This window comes from Typopeltis vanoorti, chromosome 16 (genome assembly GCF_054136105.1).
Source record: "Typopeltis vanoorti isolate ZY-2024b chromosome 16, IOZ_Tvanoo_1.0, whole genome shotgun sequence".
In the NCBI taxonomy this organism is placed as follows: domain Eukaryota; kingdom Metazoa; phylum Arthropoda; class Arachnida; order Uropygi; family Thelyphonidae; genus Typopeltis; species Typopeltis vanoorti.
In genome coordinates, this window is record NC_143564.1 from 19,415,620 (window position 1) to 19,441,730 (window position 26,111).

At 35.2% G+C, this 26,111-nt stretch overlaps 1 protein-coding gene across 1 annotated transcript in view; it reads left to right on the plus strand.

Annotated features, from left to right (window-relative positions):
- The first annotated feature begins 368 nt into the window (after positions 1-368).
- Positions 369-26,111, plus strand: part of LOC150097881 (very-long-chain 3-oxoacyl-CoA reductase-B-like) — a 201,268-nt gene continuing 175,525 nt past the window's right edge. The window contains exons 1-3 of the mRNA XM_090406335.1: positions 369-581; positions 13,377-13,423; positions 24,242-24,317. Coding sequence (XP_090262461.1) covers positions 377-581; positions 13,377-13,423; positions 24,242-24,317 — 328 coding nt within the window. The 5' untranslated portion in view covers positions 369-376. The remainder of the gene's footprint in view (positions 582-13,376; positions 13,424-24,241; positions 24,318-26,111) is intronic.

The window sequence follows — 26,111 nt, forward strand, 5'->3', positions numbered from 1 at the left end:
TTTTAACATAAGAGATGTTTTTATGATATCATTATTACAGTTATGTCATTTCTAATAGCTAAAACACAAAATTTCATTACACACATCTATTGTTTTGTAATAACTAATTTCATATATGTATGTATTTTTACATAGATATGTTTTTTAGCTCAAATATAATTATATATTTTATTTTACAAAAGAAGTCATAAATAAAATAAACCTTGCTACTCCATATAAGGATATGAAAAGGGGTGATTTATAGAAGTTATAAACTTTCTTTCTTTTCTTCCCCCCCCCCCCCCCGTTGTTCTGATTTATTATATTTGTGGAATTTTCAGTATGACTTGCAAATCTTCAGATCCTGGGAGCAATTCCTGTGTTTACGTTGGGAAGCATGGCTGTCGATAACGAAGAACAGTGCGAAGCAAGTGGTCGTGTAACTTCACATTTTCCGCTTATAGTTACGTATATTGGTGTGCTTTTTATTTTCTGGATTACGTACAAACTAATTCGTTCGCTTTTCAGAGGATTATATACTTGCTTTATTGCACCTGCACTTGGAATAACTGTGAACTGGGCTAAGCTGGGAAATTGGGCTGGTATGTTCTGAATAGAATTTCAATATCATCTTAATAATAACTGGTATATGAAGAATGAAAATAATAAGTTAATTTCCAGTCAGTGAATAGTTGCATTCAGAAATATTTAATGTAGCTAAAATATATTATATTATATATTTTAATACGTAGGAGTTATTATTATATAAACTATATCCATGTCGAAAATCTATGCTGAAATATATTATTAATAACAGCTTACGCATGTACAGAAAAATAATTTTTAATAATCAAAGAAAAAACATGTAGTAGTTAATAAATTCTATTTTATCTAATCGATGTAAATTGTATTCATAAAAATATTTTATGAATTCTGTGATTTTCTCTCTCTCTCTTAATTACAGAAATAAATTTTTCTAGAAATTTTAAAGATATAACTACATGCTTATATATATATATTAAAATGGGATTGAATTGAAACAACAGGTATATCATTATTATCATGACAAGCATTGGTTACTAGTCCTTGAATGCTCTGCCGACTCCATGGAGGTGCTTATATCAGGGTCGTTATCCACTAAACAAACAAGCAATGGCCTAGAACAGTGTTTCTCAACCTTTGGTCCGCGACGATAGGACAGGCGGTCCGCAGGTAGACTTAAATTAATTAAATAAATAAATATATATTTAATTATCCAAACAAAACAAATTAAAATTGAATAAGTAAAAATTATTGAAATCAAATGGTTACTTAAAAAACCAGCAAATAGCGTCAGAATGTTCCAAGGCAGAGGCAATAAAACTATTTTGTTGTTCACTTCAGCCCTCTTTTATTATTCGTCATTCTGCCGCTAAATTTGTAGCGGTAAAATGACGAATAATAAAAGAGGGGTGAACAACAATATAGTTTTATTGCCATAGACAGTATGGCAAGATTTCTTAGACGCCAAAAAAGTGTCGCCCAGGGCGGATCCCCTCCCCTCCCAGTTACGCCTCTGTAACTTAGTGGTCCGTAGAATTGTTTTAGGCATTTTACTGGTCCTTGGGCTTAGAAAGGTTGAGAAACGCTGGCCTAGAAGCAGCAAGTTTGGAGGGCGGAGCGGTAGGACTTTACAATTGCCATAACTGATACGTGAGCCAAAACACGTGACTTAATTGGTAGTACTTTGGGAAAGTTATCGGAAGGGACTTCACCACGCTGACCGACGCGCCTCCACGCGGAAAAACAGAAAATAAAGTACTGCCAAGCAGAAGATACATATTTTTGCGGCAAATTTCGAAAATATCGAATTTCAAAAAGAATGTATGCTTAGTAAATTACCTAACTGGAATTTACTTTCTATGTGCATGTGCTGTTTTAGGTTTGGAATGTATTTATTATCATCATTATTATTAATACACCAGCCATGGAGTTGGCAGACTCTCCTGAGAGGTTCATTCAACATATTTATCATACAGAATCTTAAAATCCTTAACGTACTTGCATTATCAACATATTCTGGTAATGCATTCCATTCACGGCCAATTCTTCCAGGCATGGCCTTTGGTTCTTCCTCTCTTGCCTTATACTCTTTTTATCATCCCCTCTGCATTATTATTATTATTACGTGATACCTCCAGGGAGTCCAAAGACTCGTCGAAGGAGAACACCTACTCTACAACTAACCGCAACTACCACCACTAGTATTTCCACAGACAATCACAAACATCCATGCCCATGGCAGAATTTGAACCTGCAGCCTTTTGGCTGGAGAGCAGATATGCTAACCACTCAGCCAACCAGGCTATATCCAATAAAATCTTCACACAAAAACTTTGCACTAAATCATCTCTTTTCCTTCTATCCACCAAACTTTGCAATCCATATTTCTTCAACCTCTCTCTCTCTCCATAACCAACATTCCAAAATCCTGTTTCTGGACTATCTCCAATGTTTCCACATCACATTGAAAACCGGGTGACCAAATCAGAGCACAATAGTCCAAGTGTGGTGTGACCAGTGCTTTATGCAGTGGCACAACCACTTCCTTATCCCTATATGTTAGAGTACTTCTTCTTCTTATTATTATTATTATTTGACACCTCCAGGGAGTCCAAAGACTCATCGAGGGAGAGTGTGCCAACAGCATCAGACGATTGGTCCCCTTCCAACTACTAACCTCGCTCAAACTTACTTAACGGAGCCATTAGTAGCAGAGGCTCTACCAATCGACCAACCTTTGCCCAGGACTATGATGTGCAGTCTTTGCAACTCTTACAATATGCCCTCTAAACTATAGTCTATTCTCAACCATGACTCTCACATCTCGAATCTCATCTACTTCCCATTCATGTACTGTTTCCTATCTAGGAGGATGATTACGATGATGTGACTCATGGTTAACTATAGTCTTAAGGACATGTGGCAAGGACCCTGTCTTTTCCACATATTGTCGTAAGTATTCATAGCTGTAAATCTGTGTGTTCATGGGGCTGGTTTGACTATTTTGAGGGACAAAAAACCTGAGTTTTCTCCAGGTGAAAGAACCCCTCTACCTCTGTACGAGACCCGCTAACTCACCTTTAATTTGAAAAAGATGAAATAATGGTTCCTCACGTCATGGACAGGAATTGAACCCAGGTCTTTCTAACCAAAGGGCTTCATCTATACTGACAGCTATGGAGGCTCTCCTGCAGTACAACACCATCAATATAGTACAGAGCCTTATATTTGTGCACACAAATGCAACACTTGCCACTTATTAATATTAATTATGAACGTTTTATTACTTTACACAGTTACAGTGGGGGGGGGGAATGTTTTTTGAGGTGGTCATCATCATTAGCTTGACAGCCCCATGTGGACCTGGCCTATTTCAGAAACTTCTGCCTACCTTCCTTATTCAATTGCTAAGTTCCACCAGATTTTAACTCCTAGAGCTTTAACATCCTGGAACATTCCATCTTCTCATCTCACTTTAAGAATTCCAGTTTTCCCTTTTATCTAGCACTGAATATCTTCTTAACCCTGAATTAGTCACATGTTTTTTTTTTAAATAATTAGGTGCATGGGATCAGAATATCAGAAATCACTCCTTACAACACAACTGATTGTGCCGAAAGTTGGGTGTGACTGATTCAGCATGGGGGAAAGCAAGAAACTCAGCTACTCAAAATTGCAATAAAAATTCATTCGTTTTGTTAGAAATCGAACTTGAATGATGGTTGGAGTCAAATAGACCCCCCCCCATGTGACTAATTAAAGGTTAACAACTCTTATTATCCACGTGTATAAATGCCTTGCCAAACTTAATCCGTTGATTTTAATGTACTCAATCTGTGGCTTATTAAATGGTCTGTATATTTTCACATTTTTTTTTTTTTCCCACATCCTATTCTCTTATACTGCTCCAAAAATACACTGGTGTCTAAAATCTAAGGAATGCAAATTCAGACTAATAAATTTTGGCAATTTGTATAACTGACACTTTTGAGTAGAATGCTGGTACACATTCAGATTTTGAAATCAACACAAAGGAGCCATGGGATAGCACTCAGCTGAATAAAAGGCAAAAGGTTGCGCTAAGCGAATTGTGTTTGAAAGAAGCTCTTTTCATGATGGAATAAAGTTGCCAACTTGGATGTCTTGTAATATCTCAAAGACATCATTTGGATGATTTCACGCAAGGAAGAATTATTGGAAAGCGTCAAGAAGGCCTCAGAATTACTGATATTGCCAGCGAAGTGAGAGTTTGGAATCTCATATAGCATTGTTTCAAAACAATGGAATGTGTTCCTGACATTTGCTAAGAAGTCGCCCTCGCTCTACCATAGAGCACAAAGACAGATTTTTGGTTATAACAGCAAAATGTAATTGACGAACTATGGCAGGTCATCTTGTAAGTCGGCTCCATTCAAGCATGAGTATGTGGATATCTTGAGAAACTGTGCAAAACATTTGCGATAAGTAGGCCTATACATCCAAATGCCTATAGTCTGTCTTCCTTTATCTACAACTCATCTTACAGCTTGTTTTCAGTGGTGCTGTATCCATAAAAATTGGACAAGACACAATGGTTCTATCTGCATAGAACAGCTTTATAAATAAACATGAAACTTTACTTCACTGTACTTAAAACAGATCCAATGGTCTTCATCTATCTCCTTTGTGAGAGATAGTACTTTTTAAATTAGCTAATCTTTCTTAACTATATATTGTCTAAATATATATATATATAATTTTTTTAAAAAATAAGGTAGGAAATTACTGACCTTTTATTGTCTGTTAAAGTTTAATTGCCATTCTGTGATCTTATAGTGGCAATTCCTGTGATATACTTAAGTGAAAATTCTATGCTAATAAAGCTTTTTTATACATTAGACTTAGATGCAATTTTTCATCCAGGTCTAATCCTTTTTGATATTGTTGGATAAAAATGGGAGTAGAGTAACTGATGCATAGGACATAGTGGAGTTGTTCAATGAACACTTTATTGGAGTATTTCATCCTAGAGAAGCACCACAGGATTTGAAGGGGATAAATTAACCAAGTAAAGAGTGGAGAGACAGATGAGAAAGATGATATCAGGACTACAGTGTTAGTTATGAGGACAGACTGAGAGAATGTGGATTGCAAAGTTTGATAGAAAGAGAGGTGATAGATACTAGAGAGATGAGGCAGGTTCAAGGCTTAGAAGTGTAAGAAGAGAGTGTGTTTCAAATACTGAATACACTGGATGTCAATAAAGCAATGGAACTGGATGGGATTTTGCCATGGGTTTTGAGAGAATGCACTAAAGAACTGATATCTTTGTTGACTTGGTTTTTCATTGGGAGTTCGGATCATTTACAGCATTGGGAAAAATGAATGTAATGTTATCTGTGAGAGTCAGCATGGGTTTGTTAAGGGTATTCTTGTTTTAGTAATCTTTTATAATAAAGTGACAAGAGCAGTTGATGAGGGAAAGGCATATTCTTCCTTTTTTTTAATTTTTACAAAGGCATTGGACAGGGTGCTACATGATAAGCTGATATTTAAGTTGCAGCATATGGGTTTGGATGTCACGTTAGTGAATTGGATTGGGGATTGGCTGTTTGTTAGGTTTCAGAGAATTGTGTAGGAGTATATCAAGGAAGCAAAAGTTTACAAGTGGAGTCCCACAGGGGTCAGTACTGGGACCTGCAATTCTGTATTGTTTAACCCTTATATCAATGATATCGTCAATGAATTGCAGGGGATATTCAATTTTTTTTGCAGATCGTGTGAAGCAGAAGGCTTTATTAGTAGTAGTGCAGATGTGGTTGCTCTTCAAGAGGATTTGAATAAGCTGGACAGATGGGCAAATGAATGGTAGTGTCAGTGTAATTCAGCTGAATGTTGAAGTTTGGGATACATTAGTGGGAGGCTGCATACTCTGCTGGAGGAACTGTACTGGTGGAAGTGAGGGAGGCAAGGGTTTCGGAGGTGATGACTGATAGAAACATGAAATTCGGGAAACATTGTGAAGGTGGTGAGGGTAACCCAGAGGATTGCTGCAACACTGAAAAGGACACTGATCAGCAGAGATAAAAAAGTTGTCATTCCATTGTACACCTATGAATCAAAAAATTAGAATAATCAAAGAAAATGTGTTGAATAATTTGTAATTCTAATTTATCCCATAGAAAATAATTATTACCAAATATGAAGTAGTATCATCATCTAAATCTATGTACTTTGTAGGTTATATAACCACTTTCTCTTCTTCTCTTCCACTCATGGTGGGGTTGGTTCCTCAAAGACGAATTTTTGCCATTTCTTTCTGTCTGCTGTCTTTTTTTACAGCAGAACAGAAATGTTGTAAATCCATTTCTTTCTTGGTCTTCCTCTGCTGGGCATTCCTTCAATTTTACCATTTAATAATATGTTTGGTAGTCTTTCTGGGTTCATTCTTGAAACATGTCCAAACCAGCTTAGTTATCTCTTTTTAGTGCCTGTAATTATCGTCTCTTTAAAGTTAAGTTCTTCTCTGACTTTTTCATTTGTTTTTCTTTATGTCCAGTTTGTTCTATTGATTTTTCTTAGGCATTTCATTTCAAAAGCATTGAGTTTATCAGTTTCTTTTTTTCTTAAGCATTCTGAGTCATAGAGTACTATGGGAATTATCATTGTTTTATATATCTTTAATTTGAGTTCTTTGCTTAATCTTTTATTGTTCCATATTTTTTGTAGTCTGCCCATTGTTACCCATCCATTATCGATTCTGTGTTTGATGGTTTCGAAATAGGCTCATATTTGTTACTTGTTTGATGCAGCTTGGTCAGGATGTTTTCTAAATTTTCTTGACTGTCTGTAGTGATAACTATGTCATCAGCATACTTTAAATGTGTTATATTTCTTCCATTTACAGTTATGCCTTCACACATCTGTAGTCCTTTGTCTACTACTTCTTTTAGGTACAGGTTGAATAAATATGGTGACGATGGACAGTTTTGCATAACTCCTCTTTTAATTAATATTGAATCTGTTTTTATGTTTTTGTAATTCACTATTGCTTGTGTTTCTGAATAGTAATCCTTGATACAGTTTAACAGGTATTTGTCGAACCCTCTGTTTTCTAGAATTTTAATGAGTTTGCTTCTGTTTACTGAGTCAAAAGCTTGTTTGAAGTCAATAAAACAGTAGTGGAGTTTTTATTTTTGTTTCTCATAAGATCTGCTAATCTATTTAATGTGAAAATTACATCTATTGTGCTTCTGCTATTTCTAAATCCCATTTGCTCTTCTTCCATCTGTTTTTCATAGGAATGTTTAACTCTGTTTTGAAGAATCCTGATGAATATTTTATAGTAATGGCTTAGAAGGGTGATGGGTCTATAGTTAGTGTAGGATCTGACATCTCCTTTTTTTTTGTGGATGAGTATGATATGGCCTGTTTTCCATTCTGTTGGTAAATTTCCTTTCTTTAGTATTTTGTTGAACAGTTCCCTTAGGTAATTTATTATGCTTTCTCCCCTTTTTTTCTAGAAGTTCTTTTTGAATGTTGTCTTTGCCTGGTACTTTATTATTTTTCATTTGTTTGATTTCTCTATGTATTTCTTCATTTAGTATGTCTTTTGTGTCAGAAGTTTTTTCTGGGTTGAAGGTGTCTTGATCTGTTTAACTTGTATATTAATGATATTGGCGAAGATTTGGATGGAGATATTCAGTTGTTTGCAGATGATGCAAAGTTGGGATGAACCATGAAGAGTAGAGAGGATGTTGTGGCCTTAAAAGAAGACTTGAATAAATTGAGTGATTGGGCACAGGAATGAGGATGTGAGTTCAATGTTGCAAAATGTAAGGTTTTAAATTTTGGAAAACAAAAATGAGATGCAGAATTTATGCTTGTTGAGGATATATTGTCGGAGGTGGAGGAAATAAGAGATCTGGGAGTGATAGTAGATAAGGATCTGAAATTTAGGGGGGGGGGCAAAATTGTGAAGACAACACAAAGGCTTCTGGGAATGATGTGGAGGACACTGACTTATAGAAGTAGGGAGAATCTTGTTCCATTGTATAAGGCTTTGATTAGGCCACACATGGACTACTGTGCCCAGATTTGGTCACCTGGTTTTCAGAAGGATGAAGAGATGTTGGAGAGGGTCCAGCACGACTGACTAAGGTAGTTTCTGACCTCTGGAATGTCGAGTATGAGGAAAGATCGAAGAAGATGCAACTTGCAGAGTCTGGTGGACAGGAGGAGGAGGGGAGATATGATAGAGACCTACAAGTTATTAAGGTTGTTATAGGATCAATGCTGGAGAGGTTCTACTGAAAATAGTGGGAGATCAGGGGAGAACCAGAGGACATCCCTGGAAGCTGTATAAGGAGGGTGTGAGTAGGGGAGTGAAAGCAGGTTTTTTTCATGCAGAGTTGTGAACAATTGGAATGCCTTGCCTGAGAGTGTAGTGTCTGCAGAGAATTTGAGTGTATTTAAAGCACGGTTTGATGAGCTGTGTGTTTGATAAAAGGACCTCCTAGATGAGTGTTTGACTCCATGGGGTCTTGGGTAATAATAATAATGATCTATGTTTTCTTCAGCCAAAAATGTTTCTTTAAAATGATTAGTCCATATTTCTTTTATTGTTTCATGGCTATTTGTTGTGGTTCCATCTTTTTGCAATATTGAAACTGGGTTGGGTGAGTATGTTCTAGTTATCTCTAACTATTTCATAAATGGTCTTTGAGTCATGTTTTTTTATGCTTCTTCTAAATATGTGATTTTTGCTAATCTGCATTTTTTTGTCTATTTCTTTTTTTCAAATTTTTATAATATTCTATTTTCTTCATTATCTTCTTTTGAGAGGTTAGTTTTGGGTATTCTTTTTTTCTCCCATAAGTTCAAAATCTCTGGTGTAAGCCAATCTTTAATTACTCTTGTCCCATAGCCCACGTGTTTTTTTTTTTGCTGTTTGTTTACCTTTTTTTTTATATAACCACATAAACACATAAAAATGTAATATAAATTATAAGAAAACTGTTATTTGAAAATATTCACAAAATTGAAATAATTTTATGACCTTTTATAACTAATGGTTCACAGTCTTTTTTTATCAAATCATGTCCATATGGTCTGCAGACTAGAAACAATTTCATTTTTGTCTCTTGGAGTAACTTTTCAAAGATGTTTCTTCATAATTCCCCACAAATTCTCAGTGCAGTTTACAGGCTAAGGAATTACATTGATTTGCTTTTCTTTTAGCCATCTAGTAGTGGTCTTGGAAGTGTGACAAGAAGCTGTGAAAGAGGAAATCACCATTGCATAAATCTTCTGATGCCAGTAATATTAAGTGCTCAAGAATTTCTTGGTACACTTTGGAATTGACTCTTTTGTACACAATACACAGCCTACCTGGACCCTCTGCAGTCACACAAGCCCATACCATGACAGAGGATGCAAATTTCACTGAACATTTGAAGTATTTGATAAAGAATCTATGAAACATTCGGTGTAATTTGCAACCTCTGTCATGGTATGGGCTAGTGAATAAAGATACTAAACATATCCCTTAATGACCATGGGACACACAAAACATACTTTCATTGCTAAAAAGTACCTTTTTCCAGTTCTCTTGATCCCACAGTCGTGCTCCAGCTGCCTTTTGCTTGGAAGTCATAAGCGGCTTCATCTTGGGCACATGTGATTTAAAACCCAATTTGTGAAGTTTTCTCAATGTCGTAGATTTAGACACATTCACATAGTTCTTTCCATCTCCTGTGAAAATATCTTATGAGTCAGTACTGCAGCTACTGAAATATATGCTATTTCTATGCTCTCCTCAAAACTAATCAGAACAATTTGGAATATTCTAATATTTTGAACCATGGTAAAAATTATTCTAATTTTATGAATGTTTTCAATAACAGTTTTCTTATAATTTGTATTACATTTTTATGTGGTTACATGATTATATAATCTACAAAGCATGTAGATTTAGATAGTGCTAATTCATATTTAGTAATAATTATTTTCTATGCAATAAATTATAATTGCAAATCATTCAGGAGATAAATTAACTGTGAAAAGAGTGCAGAGGCAAGTAACACAGATCATATGATGACTACAATGTTAGTTATGAGGATAGACCAAGGGAATGTGAATTGCAAAGTTTGGTAGATAGGAGAGGTGATATGATTGAGACATTTAAACTGTTCAGAGATAGTTACTGGATTGACAATGGGGAGTTCTTATGCAAAGGAAAGGACAGGGGACCATCCCTGAAAGTTATGAAAGCCCTCATGAGCGAGAAGGTGAAGAATGGTTTCCATGCATGGAGGTTGGTTGAACCATGAAATGCATTGCCCGATAGAGCAGTGAGAACACCAATGGTGAACGAGTGAATGAATTCAAGGAGTGATATGATAGACGTAGTATTTTCTAGGGTGGGCCTCCCATAGTAAGTTTTATGACTCCATGGAGATCCTGAATGATAACTAATAATAATTAAATGATTTCAGAAATATTTTGGGCTGAATTTTGCAGTCCTTCAGAGTAATAGTAGACAAGACAGAATTGCATGAATTGTTTACTTTACTATTCGTTAATATTTGCTAATTATTAAATTAGCAAATATTAACGAATTGATTAACAAGTTGATTGTTAAAACTTTAACAGTACCTCTAAAGTTTTAACCATTAGCTGACTGTTTGAGACAGGTACCACAACTTGACACATTTATTTCTTTCAGAAGAATGGCATTATTGAAATTGAAAAGCAGAATCCATACCATTTCTTCTGTAATTTGGCTTTACAACAAGAACTTTTCATGATCAAATCCTCATTTCCACTTTGTTGCATTAAGATCGCATCCTCAGGATACAACTGTAAAGAAATGATTTCAGAACCATCTGGTATGTTTCTGGCATTTCTGTGCAGGTTGTAGACTTGAAGAAGTTTACCTTGTCCTCAGTGTTTGCATTCATAACAAATGTCTAGTTTTCTATCAAAAACTTTTTTCAGCTCCCCCCTCCCCCCACGGTCTCTACCTTGTTTATTAGGTCATGTGCGGGTGCCATCTTTCTGACTTTGGAAAAACCAGCTGTTCTGTGGAAAAGATAATTCATGAGCATTATGAATTCTCTTTTCCCTTAAAAGCATCTGTTATATGGAGTCTCACACAATATGAGGTGGACATGGAACACAGGTTCCTCTGGAAGGAACCTGTGTTCCTTGTCCACATTGGCTCATTCACAGCAGTCATTTTATGTTTGAATGCTTGTTCAGGGAGAGCTACAAAGCTTTGCCTTAATGTAATTTAAACTGTGATGGTTTATGAATGCTGCCAGTTTGGGAAAGTCTTATCCCAAACAGTTGTCATCTTTTTTTTTTTTTTTAATTTTGGTGGAATTTTTGTGTTCTTTGAGGCGGATGTTAACTGATCTACCAATCTGTCCAAATTAGGTCAAACTACAAGGCACAAGGAATGTTATATACTCCAGGATGTGTAAGAGAATGAAGTTGGCTAACTGCATGAGTGGTTTAAAAGATAGCAAGGAGTACTTGAATTATGTTTTCTGATGTGCCCTTGATATATGGAATTTGAATAGTTTTGCCGTGATTCTGTGTGATGGTTGCAAAGTGCATGAAGTATTTTATACTGGCAGAAGCCATTGACTAAAGAGGTGTGCAAAGGTCCCTGAGCTCAGTTTTAAGGGTTATGTCATTTGAACAAATAGCCCTGGCTCAGTGAGTAAGTGCTTTGCGGATGCCATACTTTTGGGAAGGATGGCATGATTGCTTATATAAACACTTTCCTGTATTGTGGTTTTCTGTAAATGGAAAAGGATAATGAACCATTAAGAAATCTTGTCAATGGTGTATCTATAAAGAGAAGACAATTGTTACTTTCTTTTTCTATGGTAAAGTTTATTTTAGGATGCTAGCTGTTGAGATGTGCCGAAAAGGTATCTAATGTGTTTGGCCATGAAGCCAAATAGCAAACCCATCTTCAACATAGTGCAGCCAAACTATTGGTTTGAGTGTAGCTGTGTTAGGTGCAAAACTTTCACAGAATGTTTTCAAAATGCTCCACATAGAAATTAGCTAGTGGGAGTAAAAAAGGGAACCCATAGCAATCCCATCTATCTGTTTATATCTTTTCCAATTCCATAAGAAGTAACTCGAATAAATTGTAAATTTAATAATTCAGTTATATTAGACAGAAAATATGGCTTAATAAAGTCAAGCATCTCTGAAAGGCACATTGTTGAATGGAGAAGTAATGTCAAGGGTAAAAATGATGTCTGAATCTGTAAAGGTTACATTTTTTTATTAAAGTTTTAAAGTGCAGTGAATTTTTTATAAATGAGAGAGTGAGTTGCTTATTGGGGGGAGATGATTTGGATAAATATTTGGCCATTTTGTAGATGGGTTGTCTGTGCTGCCAACTATTGGACAAAAGGGATTATTAGGTTTATGAATTTAGGGATCCCGTATATCCTGGGTGGTTTAAGAAGTCATCAGCGTCCCACAACAGATCCTGGGTGGATCTGTTGTGGGACACTGATGAAAATGAAAACAAAATCAATTCACCGGATTCAAACTGGGATCCATATGACAATCATTTAAACAATGAATCTGAAGAACTATTTTCAACAGATGATGAAGAAAATTAACATGAAAATTGAGGTTAATAATTATTATTTGTTTTTTAAGACTTACATCTATTGTAATATTTTAAATAAATTTATGTAACAAAAAATTAATCTGATTTGTTTATAAACAACACTGCCTACTTTTTTATATAACGATGTATTGTAACTACCTAAATGCTCGCCCAAGATATTAAGCTTCCCTTTTTATACTCGCCATATAAGACAAGTCAAGATTAACGTATAAGATTTCGAGGTTTTTTTTGTAGTATTTGAGAGTCGTCTTATACACCGACATATATGGTAATATAAACAGTTCTGTTAGCACTCAGCTTATTTTGTTCCTAAACTAAACTGCTTTTGTGTAATACTTTTTTTATATTTATTTCATTACTTCTTACTTGTTTATGTAATGATGCAAGTTACTGCATTTTGTAACCATGGTGAGTTGTTCTTAGGTTACACATGATTTTTTTTTTTTTTCCAAAATTTGTGAATTTAAAAATTTAAAGAGAAACTTATGGATATTCATGCCTTTAAACAAGAAGTAAGAAGTAATTTAGTGTTTGCTATTGTTGATTCCATGGATCACATTTCTTTTAAAATTCATCTCTTTTGAATCTGGAGTTCAGATAGTGATTTTTACCTAGTTAGATATTCATGTAATTTTCATTGTTCTTTGATTATGATTTGTTGATTAAAAATGCTGCAAAAACAGTAAAAAAAAACAACAACTTTTCTTTACAGTTGTAACAGGAGCTACAGATGGTATCGGGAAAGCATATGCAAAAGAGGTATGATGGGTATTTATATAAATATGGAAAATTGTATCCAGATTTATTTTTATAATAAACAAAAGATTATAATTAAAAATATGTATATTAGTTGAAACTGCCAAAATGGTATTTATGAAGTAGAATATTAATATTTGATGAAAACAAAAATAGCCTTTGGCAAACACATGATGTGATAACAGAATGTACATACTAGGTGGCATTACCCATTCTAATGCATGTTTGATATTTGTGTCGTTTGCATTATTTAGAAAGCAGGATATCTAGTTGTGGTTATAAATTTGGTATACCATCCTTAAAATATCAGAACAGCATTGCTGTTTTATATGAACAGGACTGGAGATATGTGAGCATCTAGTTCTCAAGCATTGTCTGCTTTGGTGATGAATTTCAAAGGTCTAGATATATTATTATTATTATTACCCCAAGACCCCATGGAGCCAAAGATGTTCTCAACTAGGAAGTCCTTTTATCATACACACAGCTCATCATACTGTGCCTTAAAAGCATTGTTATGAAACATTATGAGCAAGTTGCTAAAACATGACCTTCCTTTAATTTGTTTGTTACTCTAGCTTGTTTGTCTACATATTTCTGTATGTGAGTTCTTACCAACTTCTCTAAAATCTTCACTACCACAAAAGAATTACTTCTAGTTAAGCACATCAGTTTTTACAACCACTCTTATACAATGGAACTATCATACATTCCTTCCATTCCTGTGGTATCATTCTTCATCTGAGAGTGAAGTTATACAAACATGTCAAAGGCCTAGCCAATTTGGGTGAACATTCCTTTAGCACACATGCAGATATTCCATCTGTTCCTATTGCTGAATTCTTATTGAAGTTATGCAGCAGCTCTAGAACCTCCTTCTCATGCACCTCTATCTCTTCATCCAATGTAGTAATAGTACTGTGCACTATGTTACCTACACTAGGTTGATAGATCTTGGCAAAGTGAGCACTCATTAATTGAACAATCTCATTAGCTTCTGACATTAGAGTACCACCTGGATTTAGTAAAGTTATTCTTCCCCATTCATTCTTTCTTTTGCTTGCAGCATAATGATAAAATGCTTTTGGATTACCTTTAGCCCGCATAGCCAATTTCTTTGCATATCCTAATTTAGTTTTCCACACAATACTCCTAAGTTTTCTGGCCTGCACTTTATATATTTCATAACTTCTCTCACTCTTATTCTCACGATATTGTTTCAACATCATCTTCTACTTGTAGAACTCTTGCATAGTAAGGTTGCACATCCATTTCATTCCCATTTAAAAACTGCCTCATTTAAACACTTTTTCAAAGATTCCCATGCATTACTGACATTTTTCCCATTCAGTAACTGATATCATATTATACTGTACTGTAGATCGCTGGTAGCAGAATTTGTGACTTGTAAACAACCGACAGGAGTCGTGACTTGAATGCTTCTGCTATGACCTCCATGTCAAAATTATTGACAAGTTTCTTAATAAAACGTGTCGGCACATTACCGGCTGCCTTAAGCCTACAAAAATTGACCATCTATACTTACTGTCTGGAACTGCACCTCGTCATATCAGAAAAACAACACAGAGTAGATATGAGCAGAAACAACAACTAAATGATGAACAGCATCCTTTGTATGGACATGTTGCAGTAAATAAGAGGCTAAACTGAAGGAAAAGTTTTATTCACTCAGTGGAACCATTGGTTGATTCCATAAAAGCCACAAGGTCAACAATGTGGCAAGAACAATCGCCAGAGGCTCTGAACTTGAATGAATCTCTTCCATCCAGCTTACATCTAGACTGGCAAAGATGGAAGACATTGAATAGACTTCGTTCTGGAATGGGCAGATCAAAGCAGAATATGGCCAGATGGGCTACCCAGACAATGACAGCTGCTCATATGGTGAAACACAAACCATGGATCATCTTCTGCAGTGCTGCCTAATGGACATTAATAATATATGTACCCAAAAAAAATGCAGTGTAATGAAACAGCTTTAAAGTATATCAATCACTGGATGAGTGAAATTTGACATTTTATGTTTTTGTGTAATATTTTATGCAAGTGGCATTTTTGTCTCTTAATGTATGCTTTTAATCCATATTCTTTTAATGTCTATTTCTTTAAATGTATGCTTTTAATCACTTATATGTATGATCTTACATTTTCTGTAGTTCTCACACACACACACAAAAAAAAAATACTGATATCATAGGACCAAAGATCATATTCTCCTAAGTTTATCATAATTTCCAGCTTTGTAGTTCAACAGGTAACCTGTTCTAATGGGAATATCAGAATAATTAAATACTGCCCAACAAAGTACAGCATGATCACTTTTACCATCAGTTGGTGACATTAGTCATATTCTTGACAGAGATCCCTTTTGATGCTATGAACAAATCCGATACTCTTTCTCCTTCAGTTTCTTCTTTCACATGCTACTTGAGAAAGTTGTTTTGCAACAATTCAATAAATTCTTCATTCTTATCATGAGATTTCTCTTCTACCCAAACAATGTTTGGATAATTAAAGTCACCCATAATGATCACTTTTAGTACACATAAGGCTAAATTGGTGATGCATTTCTTTGTCCCTTGCATCTGTGCTGCCACCATATATTTCATTCTGTTAGCCTCCACTTCACGCCAGATAGCCTCAAACTTACTGCTACATGGAGCACTGTTACCATCATTTTCTTTCATTTTGTTCCCTAACTGAACTTAAGTCATCTGATATCATTAGTAATACTCCCCCCCCCTTCCTCTCTTCTCCTATCTCTTCTGTCATTCCTAAAACAAGTATATCCATTACACTTGATCCCAGTTACCATATCTGATTGATAGCTAGGTATCACTAATGCCAACAATCTTAGGTCACATCGTATTCAATAAAGCAACGAACTCAAAGCTCCTGGCATTTGTGTATAGACATAACAAATTACCACTTAGCCTATTCTTATAATTAGATATGCATCTATTTGGCTTTATTGTAGAACTTTCTCTTTTCCCTTCCCAGACATACTCAAAAGGTTTGAACTCAAAGTGTATATTTCTACTCCTTTGCCAGATATGTAACCATGTTTGAAGCCATTCATATCTTTATGACATTTGTTTACCATAGCTGAACTTTCACAAACATTTTTCTCATTCCTCCCTTGATGATCTATTTTTTCTGAGTCTGCATTAGGTCTCATCCCAATAAGTAATTTTTCCAGGCTCCTGATGCCAAATGAATTCAAGTGCAGGGCCGTCCTTCTTATACAAGTCTTTTCTGCCATCAAACACTCCACACATCCTCTACAAAACATAACCATATTATCAACAAAATGTAACCATATATGAAGCTGAGGGAATGTAGTGTCAAAGAGTTCTTTTTCTAGATGCTCCATGAAATAATTATCTAGCACTGGTGAGATATGACTGCCCGTTGCTGTTTCTTCTATCTGATTGAACAACTTATTATGCCATGTTAAATAGCCTATGTTGATGGTAAATTTAAATAGGTCGACAATGTCTTTTGAAGAGTCTCTTATAATGGTATATTGGTGAATATGGTGACTGCATCAAAAGAAACCATAATCATCTCATTATTAAACAAATGTTGATCTTTTATTTTCTCTTTGAAATGAAGACTGTTTTTTTGATATAAGAGCTGGTATGGCCAGTGAGAGAGTCTGAAGATGATGAGAGAGATGCTTTACAAGGTAGTAAGTTGGAGAGCCAATACAGTCCACTATTGGATGTAGGGGGTTGCCATCCATATGCATTTTAAGAAGGCCATAGAGACGAGATGAATGAGCATGATGAATTCGTACTCCTCAACAGTAGTGGCATCCAACAATTTTACATTGTCTAATAAATTTTATTGATTTGACATTTTGTTGGATCCCTGCTGATAACACCGTTGGTTGATCTATCTCTTAATAAGATATTAATTTTATGATTATACTCAGTGATATTCATGACAACAGTGGCATTATCTTTATCAACTTTGTGACAATTTTGGTGTTTTGGTGTAGGGAGTGAAGAGTTTATACTTCTGAGAAGAGTATATTTAAAGGAAGTAGTTTTGCTTTGCATAAAATTTGGGCAATCTCAAAATGCAATTTATTTGATTCATCTGTACATATGATACCTTTATGTCAGGGAGACAAGGCAAAACGGGATCTTTACACAAAAACACTTAGTTCATCATTTGTCAGTGGTCTATTAGTAAAATTTATAACCCAGCTGTTGTAATATTCAGTTATTGGTTGAATATTGTGACGGTTTCTTCCTTCTAATATTTCAAACTTATGAATCAATCTACGTTTATGGATGAAATGTGCTTGTCTGTGTTGGATATTGGCGTACAGTCTGTATGCCAGTATCCAAGTTTTGGGAAGGGATCACTAGTAATTGTTCATAAGTTTTTTTTTTTTTTTAATTAGTAATTATTTTCAATATTTTTTATTTTTATTCATTTTCTTTTATCTACACAATTTACTACATTGTTCCTTTGAGCTCTAATAGTGTAATATCATATACTTCAGCTGTTACTGAGACACAAGCTAATATAGGCATGATTTATGACTCATTACTTTGATTCTTCTTTTGAATGTAGTTAACGTCTATTTCCCTGATGATGTCCATGTAACATTGGATGAACTACAATATTGGAGTTTTTTTAATAAATTCTATATAATTTTTGTTACATGTGTAAGATGTGAAATTTACTTTAATATGTCTAGTGCACATGTTCCATTGAAACTATTAATTAGCTGCATTTATTGGTCTATAGTTTTTTCCAGTGGGGAAAATTGTAGACCAAATAAAACATTTCTGCTGTCTAGGCACAATATTTAATGAAGATGGCAAATTAAATATGTAAATAGAGAATAGAATAAGACAACTGTTATGTATGGAGTCAACTGAATAAATTTATATGGAATAAGAGAGAAATTAATCAAAATGCTAAAGTAGCAGTATAAAAAACAGTATTCAAACCAGTTTTAAGTTATGGATCTGAGAGCTGGGTTGGAAGTAAATCATTTGATCAAAGACTGGACACCATAAATTATTATTATTCAGGCCTCCATGGAGTCAAAAGACTCATTGTGGGAGGTCTTTCCTAAGAAACACAAAGTCTATCAAGACTCATCGAGGGGAGGTCCCCCCCCCTAAGAAACACAAAGTCTATCATACCACTCCCTGAACTCATTGACCGTTCTCACTCTCACTACTCCATCAGGCAATACATTCCATGGTTCAACCACCTTCCATGCAAAGAAACCACTCCTCATCCTCTTTCTCACGGTTTCCTTTCGTAACTTCCAGGGATGGCCTCTTGTCATCACTCCTTCCTGCTGTTCAACCAAGTGAAAGAACTCCCCAGTGTCAACCCTGTAACCACCTCTCAACAGTTTGAAAGTCTCAATCATATCACCTCTCCTTCTATCCACCAAACTCTGCAGTCCACATTCCCTCAGCCGATCCTCATAACTATCATCGTACAGTCCTGAAACCATCTTTGTTATCTGCCTTTGTACCCTTTCCACAGTTAATTTATCCTCTTCAAATCCTGGGGACCAAATCTGAGAACAATAGTCCAAGTGGTGTGGTCTGATCAGGGTCTTATACAACGGAATGATAAATGTTTTATCTCTACAGGTCAGTGTCCTTCTCATTATTGCAGCAATCCTCTGTGAGTTCTAAGAAAAATTAGATGGACACATAACATCCATAGCAGAATAATATTAAAAATGAAGGTATTTGGAAGAAACTTGAAATTATGAGCATTCAGGAATATATAAGTGGAGTTAACATAATCCTGAATGTGTAAGATTAACAAAGAAGGTGCGTGATGCCAAGATGGCCAGAAAAAGGGAGACCAAGATCTAGTAGGATTGATGCAGCTTAAAATTCCTTAGAAGACCAAAATTTAGGATTTTATGGTATTGGAATATGAGATAACAGCTAATTTTCAGGAAAATTGTTGATAGGAAGTTAGTAATAATAGAAACTTTTCATGTAGTACTATCATAGTATCCTGTACTCCAAGAATTAAGTTCATTTTCCTCTATTCCCTGTAACTACAGGAGATAAGGTAAATGAACCAAAAATCTTTTGAAATGAATTATTGAGTAGTCAAGATTAGGGAATGAGTAAAAGAGTTGACTGTGCCCATGACCTGGTTGTTTTATGAGACTCTTGCAACAGAGTGGATCCCAGTGAAAGAGTTAAAATAGTGCCATTGCACAAAACTGGTGTTGAGACAGATTATTTTAGTATGTATATCTTCAGTTGTGATTAAAGTATTGGTGAGAAATTGGTTAGGAATAAATAGAAAGCAGAATTTGTTTGATAGGCATAGGATTTTTTTATGAGATTGTTAGCATAACTTTTAAAGGATAAGGCCGGCTTTGTTGAGAGCTGTCTGCTTACATTTTCTAATAGCTGGATAAGAGGACTCATATATAGTAATCAGTTTGGCATGAAGACATTTGCTGGAGAGTGCTGCATAGCAAGTTGGTATATAAACTGAGGGTGATGGAATGGATATTAGATTACTATTACGCCACACTTCCAAGGATTCATCAAGAAAGAGAGAGAGGATATTCTACACTACTGCACACAACTCCACTATTTAATTAATTCAACTACACACAATACCATAAATTAAAGATTGCAAGAAATTATATTCTTGGTTTAATCCTTTATCCAACTGTAAGCAAACAGAGATTGCACGTGAAGTCACTTCATGACTTGACCAGTTTCAATCTTTATTGAGGTGAAAAAGTAAAGGGGGTGCTCATCATAGGGTTAGAGTTGTTGGTATAGGGGGTGCAAGAGAGCCTGATAGTATTAGGAGAAAGAAAAGACTTTTTGTGATTTTACCAAGTGTACTTTATTTAAAAGCGCTGTTTATTTATTTATTTACTAGACAATTGAATGATCCGGGAACTCTTCATTATGCCTCTCTGATATGTACAGTGTTCTGATTTGGTTGAAAGAGTGGGAGCACCGGCTCTACCGGTGCTCCCACTCTTTCAGCAAAAGTTCTAAAAGGACAAGTGTTAACTCAGTGTTCAGAACTTTCGCATTTCTGACAGGGTTTGAGACACTGATTAGTGATATGTCCGATCTCCATGCAGTTGAAACATTTAGATTTGGGGCAGTTATCACCCAAATGATCATATGAACCACAACTCAGGGATAGTTTACCATAACTCAGGTTGTACTGATGTTGACAAAATTTGGTACGGGAATCTTCATATCCATTGTAAAGGTGACATCACCAGAAAACCAGTTTGGATCTTTGCTTGATAAACCCTTTCATATGTTACTGATTTTACCTCATTTTGAGAATGTCTGTTTATATAAAGATCAGTAATTTCATTACTGTTCATTATATATTCCATTGGAAATCTTTCGATTTTTACTGTTTTTACCCGACTCCAGACCATTACAGGAATAAATATGCTGCCTTCGAAAGTAAAACCCTGTAATAGTTTGTCCCCTGTTTCCATATCTTTAACTACAATTAAATATTTCCCTCTGCTGTATGTGGTGAAAGAATAAATCTTATTAGCACCAACTATCTCTTTTAAAACCATAGTCTTCACATCCTGGAATTTCAATTACTAGAGTTCGCACTCTTGGAAGAATTGGTACCATTATCTCAGGTGGGGGAAAAGACTAACCTCTGCATTTGATTAGGGGAGAAAGAGAGAGAGAGAGAGAGAGAGAGAGAGAGAGAGAGAGGGAGGGAGGGAGAAAAAAAAACTTTCAGTTGTAAGACTGAGAAGTAAATAATCCTGTGATATAGAAATAATTCTACACCACCAGGCAAATGTTCTATTTGAGCTACTAGAAAATGGTGGTTGTGATACCACCAAAAGTAATCCTGTGATATTAACTGCACTACTAGCAATCTTAATATTTATTTAAAAAAAATGAAGTGCTAGTGGAGACGAAACCACCACTAGCACCAATAAAAAAAATCAAATGAAAAACAAATGAAAGAAAACCAAAGCACTGTATTTTTCCATGTATAAGACAAACCCTACTTTTTCAAATCCAAAATTAAGAAATCAATATTTTAAACATCTCCACTATACATTAAGTGGGAGGAGGTCCAAACTATCTCTCTAAAGCTTTATTTCCATGTTCTTTTGCATAATTGATGACTCTTAACTTGAATTTTGAAGAATATCACAATCATTTTTTATTTTTGGACATTTTTATGGGCTAATGCTCAAAATATTGTTAATGCATTAACTTACCCCACCAATGAGTTGCAAACGTATGAATGCTTTCAGAGTTCTGAAAGCATTCTGAATAAATTTGGTTTATTCAGAATCAGCCGTCAGTGACATCAATTGACAGAGTTAACAAAGGCTAATGATTGGTGGAAGCCTGTTTGTGGAGACAAGGTACCAGCAGTTTCGCCATGACAACTGCAAGCCTCTCAACTGCCCCCCCCCCCCCATTTATAAGACACCTCCCCATTTTTGGTCTAAAAATCTTAGAAAAAAGTATCGTCTTATACATGGAAAAATATGGTAATTATCTTGCTGAAAACCGAGTTATCATCAGTGGGAGTTAGCCATTGAGGGCTTATTAGTGTGCACCAAAACCAGAAGGACTCATCAGTGAGAGCCAGATCCAGAAGTGATTCCAAGGTTAAAGTAATGCAGAAGTCATATTTCCATATACAAGTAGCCAAAAGGTATCACTCCTTATTGCTAAAATACTCTGGAATAGAGAAGTTGTTGAAGTTTTTTTCACTTGGTTATACTATAAATTAAAGATGCCAAGAAATTATATTCTTGGTTAATCCTTTTTCAAAGTATAAGCAAACGAAGGTTGCATGTGAAGTCACTTCACACCCATACCAAGGCAAATGATGTGAAGTTATCAGACTCTAGATACAAGTAGCCCAATCGTGAAGTGACTTCTCGTGTAAACTTTGTTTGCTTACACTTGGATACAGGATTAAACCAGGAATATAATTTCTTGGCATCTTTAATTTATAGTATAACCAAGTGAAAAATCTGTCAACATCTATCTCTAATCCAGAGTATTTTAGTAATAAGGTGTGACACCTTTTTACTACATGTATATGGAAATAAGACTTCTGCATTACTTCAACTTTGATATCACTTCTGGATCTGGCTCCCACTGATGAGATCTCAGTAAAGGCTGATGCTGGTCTGGATAGTGGCCCTTCCCATAATGCATAGCATTATACATGTCTGTAAAGGTGTGCGCATTGCATTATGGGATACAGACAATTTATATTACGTTATCAGCCTTCATATACAAGTAGCCTAGTCGTGAAGTGACTTCACTTGCAACTTTGTTTACTTACACTTGGATAAAAGATTAAACCAAGAATATAAATTCTTGGCATCTTTAATTTATAGTATAACCAAGCGAAAAAACTTTCAACATACACACAATACCTTCAGTTGTGGACTACTACTAATAATTTTTTATTATTAGTAGTGCACATATAATTTTGTCTGTAAATTATATGTGTTCTTCTGGCCAATTTGCCTTTATATGGGATGAAAAGCTCGAGTTTCCAGTAGGGAATAAATCCTGTTTCCTCCGTACGAGATCAGAATAACTTTCCTTCATTTGAAAAACAACAATATAAAGATCTCTTTCTGTCATGACAAGAATTGAACTGAGGTCCTTTCTAATCAAAGGGTGCAAGATACCATTGTTCTTCCAACTGTGCTATGGAGGTGCTAATTTAGTCACTAGATTTGGCCTGATTGATACAAGCAAGTTGTATATGGGTAGTACAGTGTCCTAGAAAAGAAAGGTAACCAGTGGCATCCATTGGATTGTGTTCGTGGACAAGCTATTTAACTTATTTAATTTAAACCAAGTAGAGATTTCTTGTGATTTTGATTTCCTGTGGACTGATATGAAATATTCAGTTGTTTGTTAATATGCAAAAAGATGGGAGGGGAGCATCATAAGGGGTGATTTTGATGTCAAGTTCCTTCAGAGATTTAAACATACTTTAATGTGGACAGATGAAAGGGGGATTAAGCGGTTTGAATAAATTGAAGGGATTTTGTACTTTCAAGTGCAGTGTATGTGGTTTTGTATTGTATTGGTAGAATTGTGTTAGTGGATCAGATTTGGGATGTGAAGATGGTCAGTAGAGGCTTGACATTCAAAGTGCATGTTGCCAGAGTTGCTAAGACTACTCAGCTTGCTGCTGCTATAATAAAGAGAACACTTGAGTGATTTGGTTGTCATGATAAGGAAACTCTGGCAAGAGTCTAGAGAAGAGTAAGTAAAGCTATATAATGATACTGGAATATTGGTTCTGGGAAGTAGTTGAGAACATGTAAACTGCAGAGTTTAGTAGATATGTAGAGAAGAGGTAATATGATAGAAACATTTAAGTTGGCGAGGGGATTTTACAGGATTACTATGGAGGATATTATACATGAATGGAAGGTGAGAGGTTACTCACTCTTGGAAATTGTATAAGGATTCAGAGAAAAGGGAATGGGTAGATGTTTTTATATGGAGAGTGGTAGGTGAGTGGAATGCATTTTCTGGAGGGCATTGTGATTTTTAAGAAGCTGGATAAGTTTGAATTCATCATGTTATTGCTAATTGGGTGAAAACTCCTGTGATAAGTAACTCCATGAAGATTGTTAATAATACTATTAATAATAATAATAACATTAATTGTTGATATTCAAAACTGCAGTTGAAAATAGATTCTTGTATATTTATTTTAAATTCTAAATTTTATTTATTCTGGTTATTGTTGATTAATCATATTTAATTTTCTGATTTATAGTTGGCTTCCAAGGGTTTCAACATAGTGCTGATTAGTCGTAATCTAGAAAAGTTAGAAGAGACAGCAACAACAATAGGTTTGCAATATTTATTATAAATTGAAGTTTTTTGGTTGCATTATTACAAAGTGTAGCTTATACTTATAATTCCAGTAATCCTTCATTTATTACACTCTTGAATAACCAGAAGCTCAATTTCAGTCTTTAAGTTATTTAACATGTTCCTGATACCTGCTATGAAAATAGTTTTACCCACTACTGTTGGTTTTATTTTTTAATTTTTTAAAATCAAAAGTAGTGTTTTTTTGATTACCTAGGGAAATCAAAAAATATTATTATTATTATTCCTGATACCTCCAAGGAGTCCGAAGACTCATCGCAGGAGGACACCTACAACTGTCTCTACACCTAACCTCTACTACGAATCATCTTCATCAACGCCATCTACCGCCCACCTCCAACACCACCACAACTAGTAATTTTTTTTGTCTGTAAATTGCGTGTGTTCTGAAGGGCCGATTTGTATGTATGCGGGATGAAAAACCCGAGTTTCCGGGAGAAAAAACCCTGCTACCTCCGTATGAGATCGGCTAACTCACCTTCGATTGAAATCGACCAGATAAAGATTCCTCCCGTCGCGACGAGAATCGAACTTAGGCCTATTCCAATCGAAGGGCGCAATGTACCGTCGTTCTTCCAATTGCGCTACGGAGGCGCTATACTTTGTACACTGCTCCTTTTCAGCATTATAAAAAGCATACTTTCTCTGCAGCATGACTGGATAATCAAGGGATGGATTACTTTTAATGATACCCACTTTAGTAAAAATTCTAAGTAAAATACTGCACTTAAGTTAAATCATTACAAGCAAAGCCTGTTTATTTAGAAGTTCACAGGAGAGTAAATTTTGAACTTTAAGTAAACAAGTGAGTTTTAGGAACATTTTCCACAAAGTTACTGCTAATGTTTGTTTGAGCAACATTATATAATATTTGTCAACTCTTCATTTGTTGATTATAGAAAAAAAAATTCATTTCTCAGAGTTTCCTAACTTTACTTTTGACCCTCATATTATGGATCTTCCACAAATTATATATTTACATTAAAACACCAGTTGAGTTTTTATATTTGTTCACTTTCAACCATCATTTGATATAATATAACTAATACTATAATTTGGCGAGACAAAGTTCAAAAAGTTACTGATACAGATTGGCCCTGACTTATGTAAATTCATCATCATCAAATTCCTGCCATGTATCCTCAAGGGGTGTACAAGATATGATAGTACTACATGAAAAATAAGTCGTAAAGTGAAGATCTGATCCTGACTGCCTCTATTTGGCCTGAATCCAGCTTGTTCTTCACCAAGCTTTTCTTCCACAATTCTTCTCAACCTTTTCTCAAGTATACTTGCATAAATCTTACCAGGAACACTCAGTACAGAAATACCTCTGTAATTTTCACATTCAGTTTATTTTCCTTTTTATATATGGGTACTATGAGAGCTCTACTCCAGTCTGTCCAGGCCTTTTGAACTATGCAGAGCAACCACTGTACGACTTTTATACCGCCATACTTGAGCATTTCTTGTTGAATATCATCTACTCCTGCTGCCTTTCCACATCTCAGTCTTTTGATGGCTTTTTCTACTTCAAGTATGGATATGTATTCCTGATTGCATGCCTGGTCAGTGTTTTTTACCATTGTGCTATCACTGCTTGTTTCATTTAGCAATTTTTCGAAGTAATTACTCCATACTTCAAGGATATCTTTTTCTCCTGTTTTCATGTCACCTTTATCATCTCTGATTCCTTTTACAGCACTTTCCTCCATTTCTGAGCTTCTTCAACCTCCAAAATATCTTGCCAC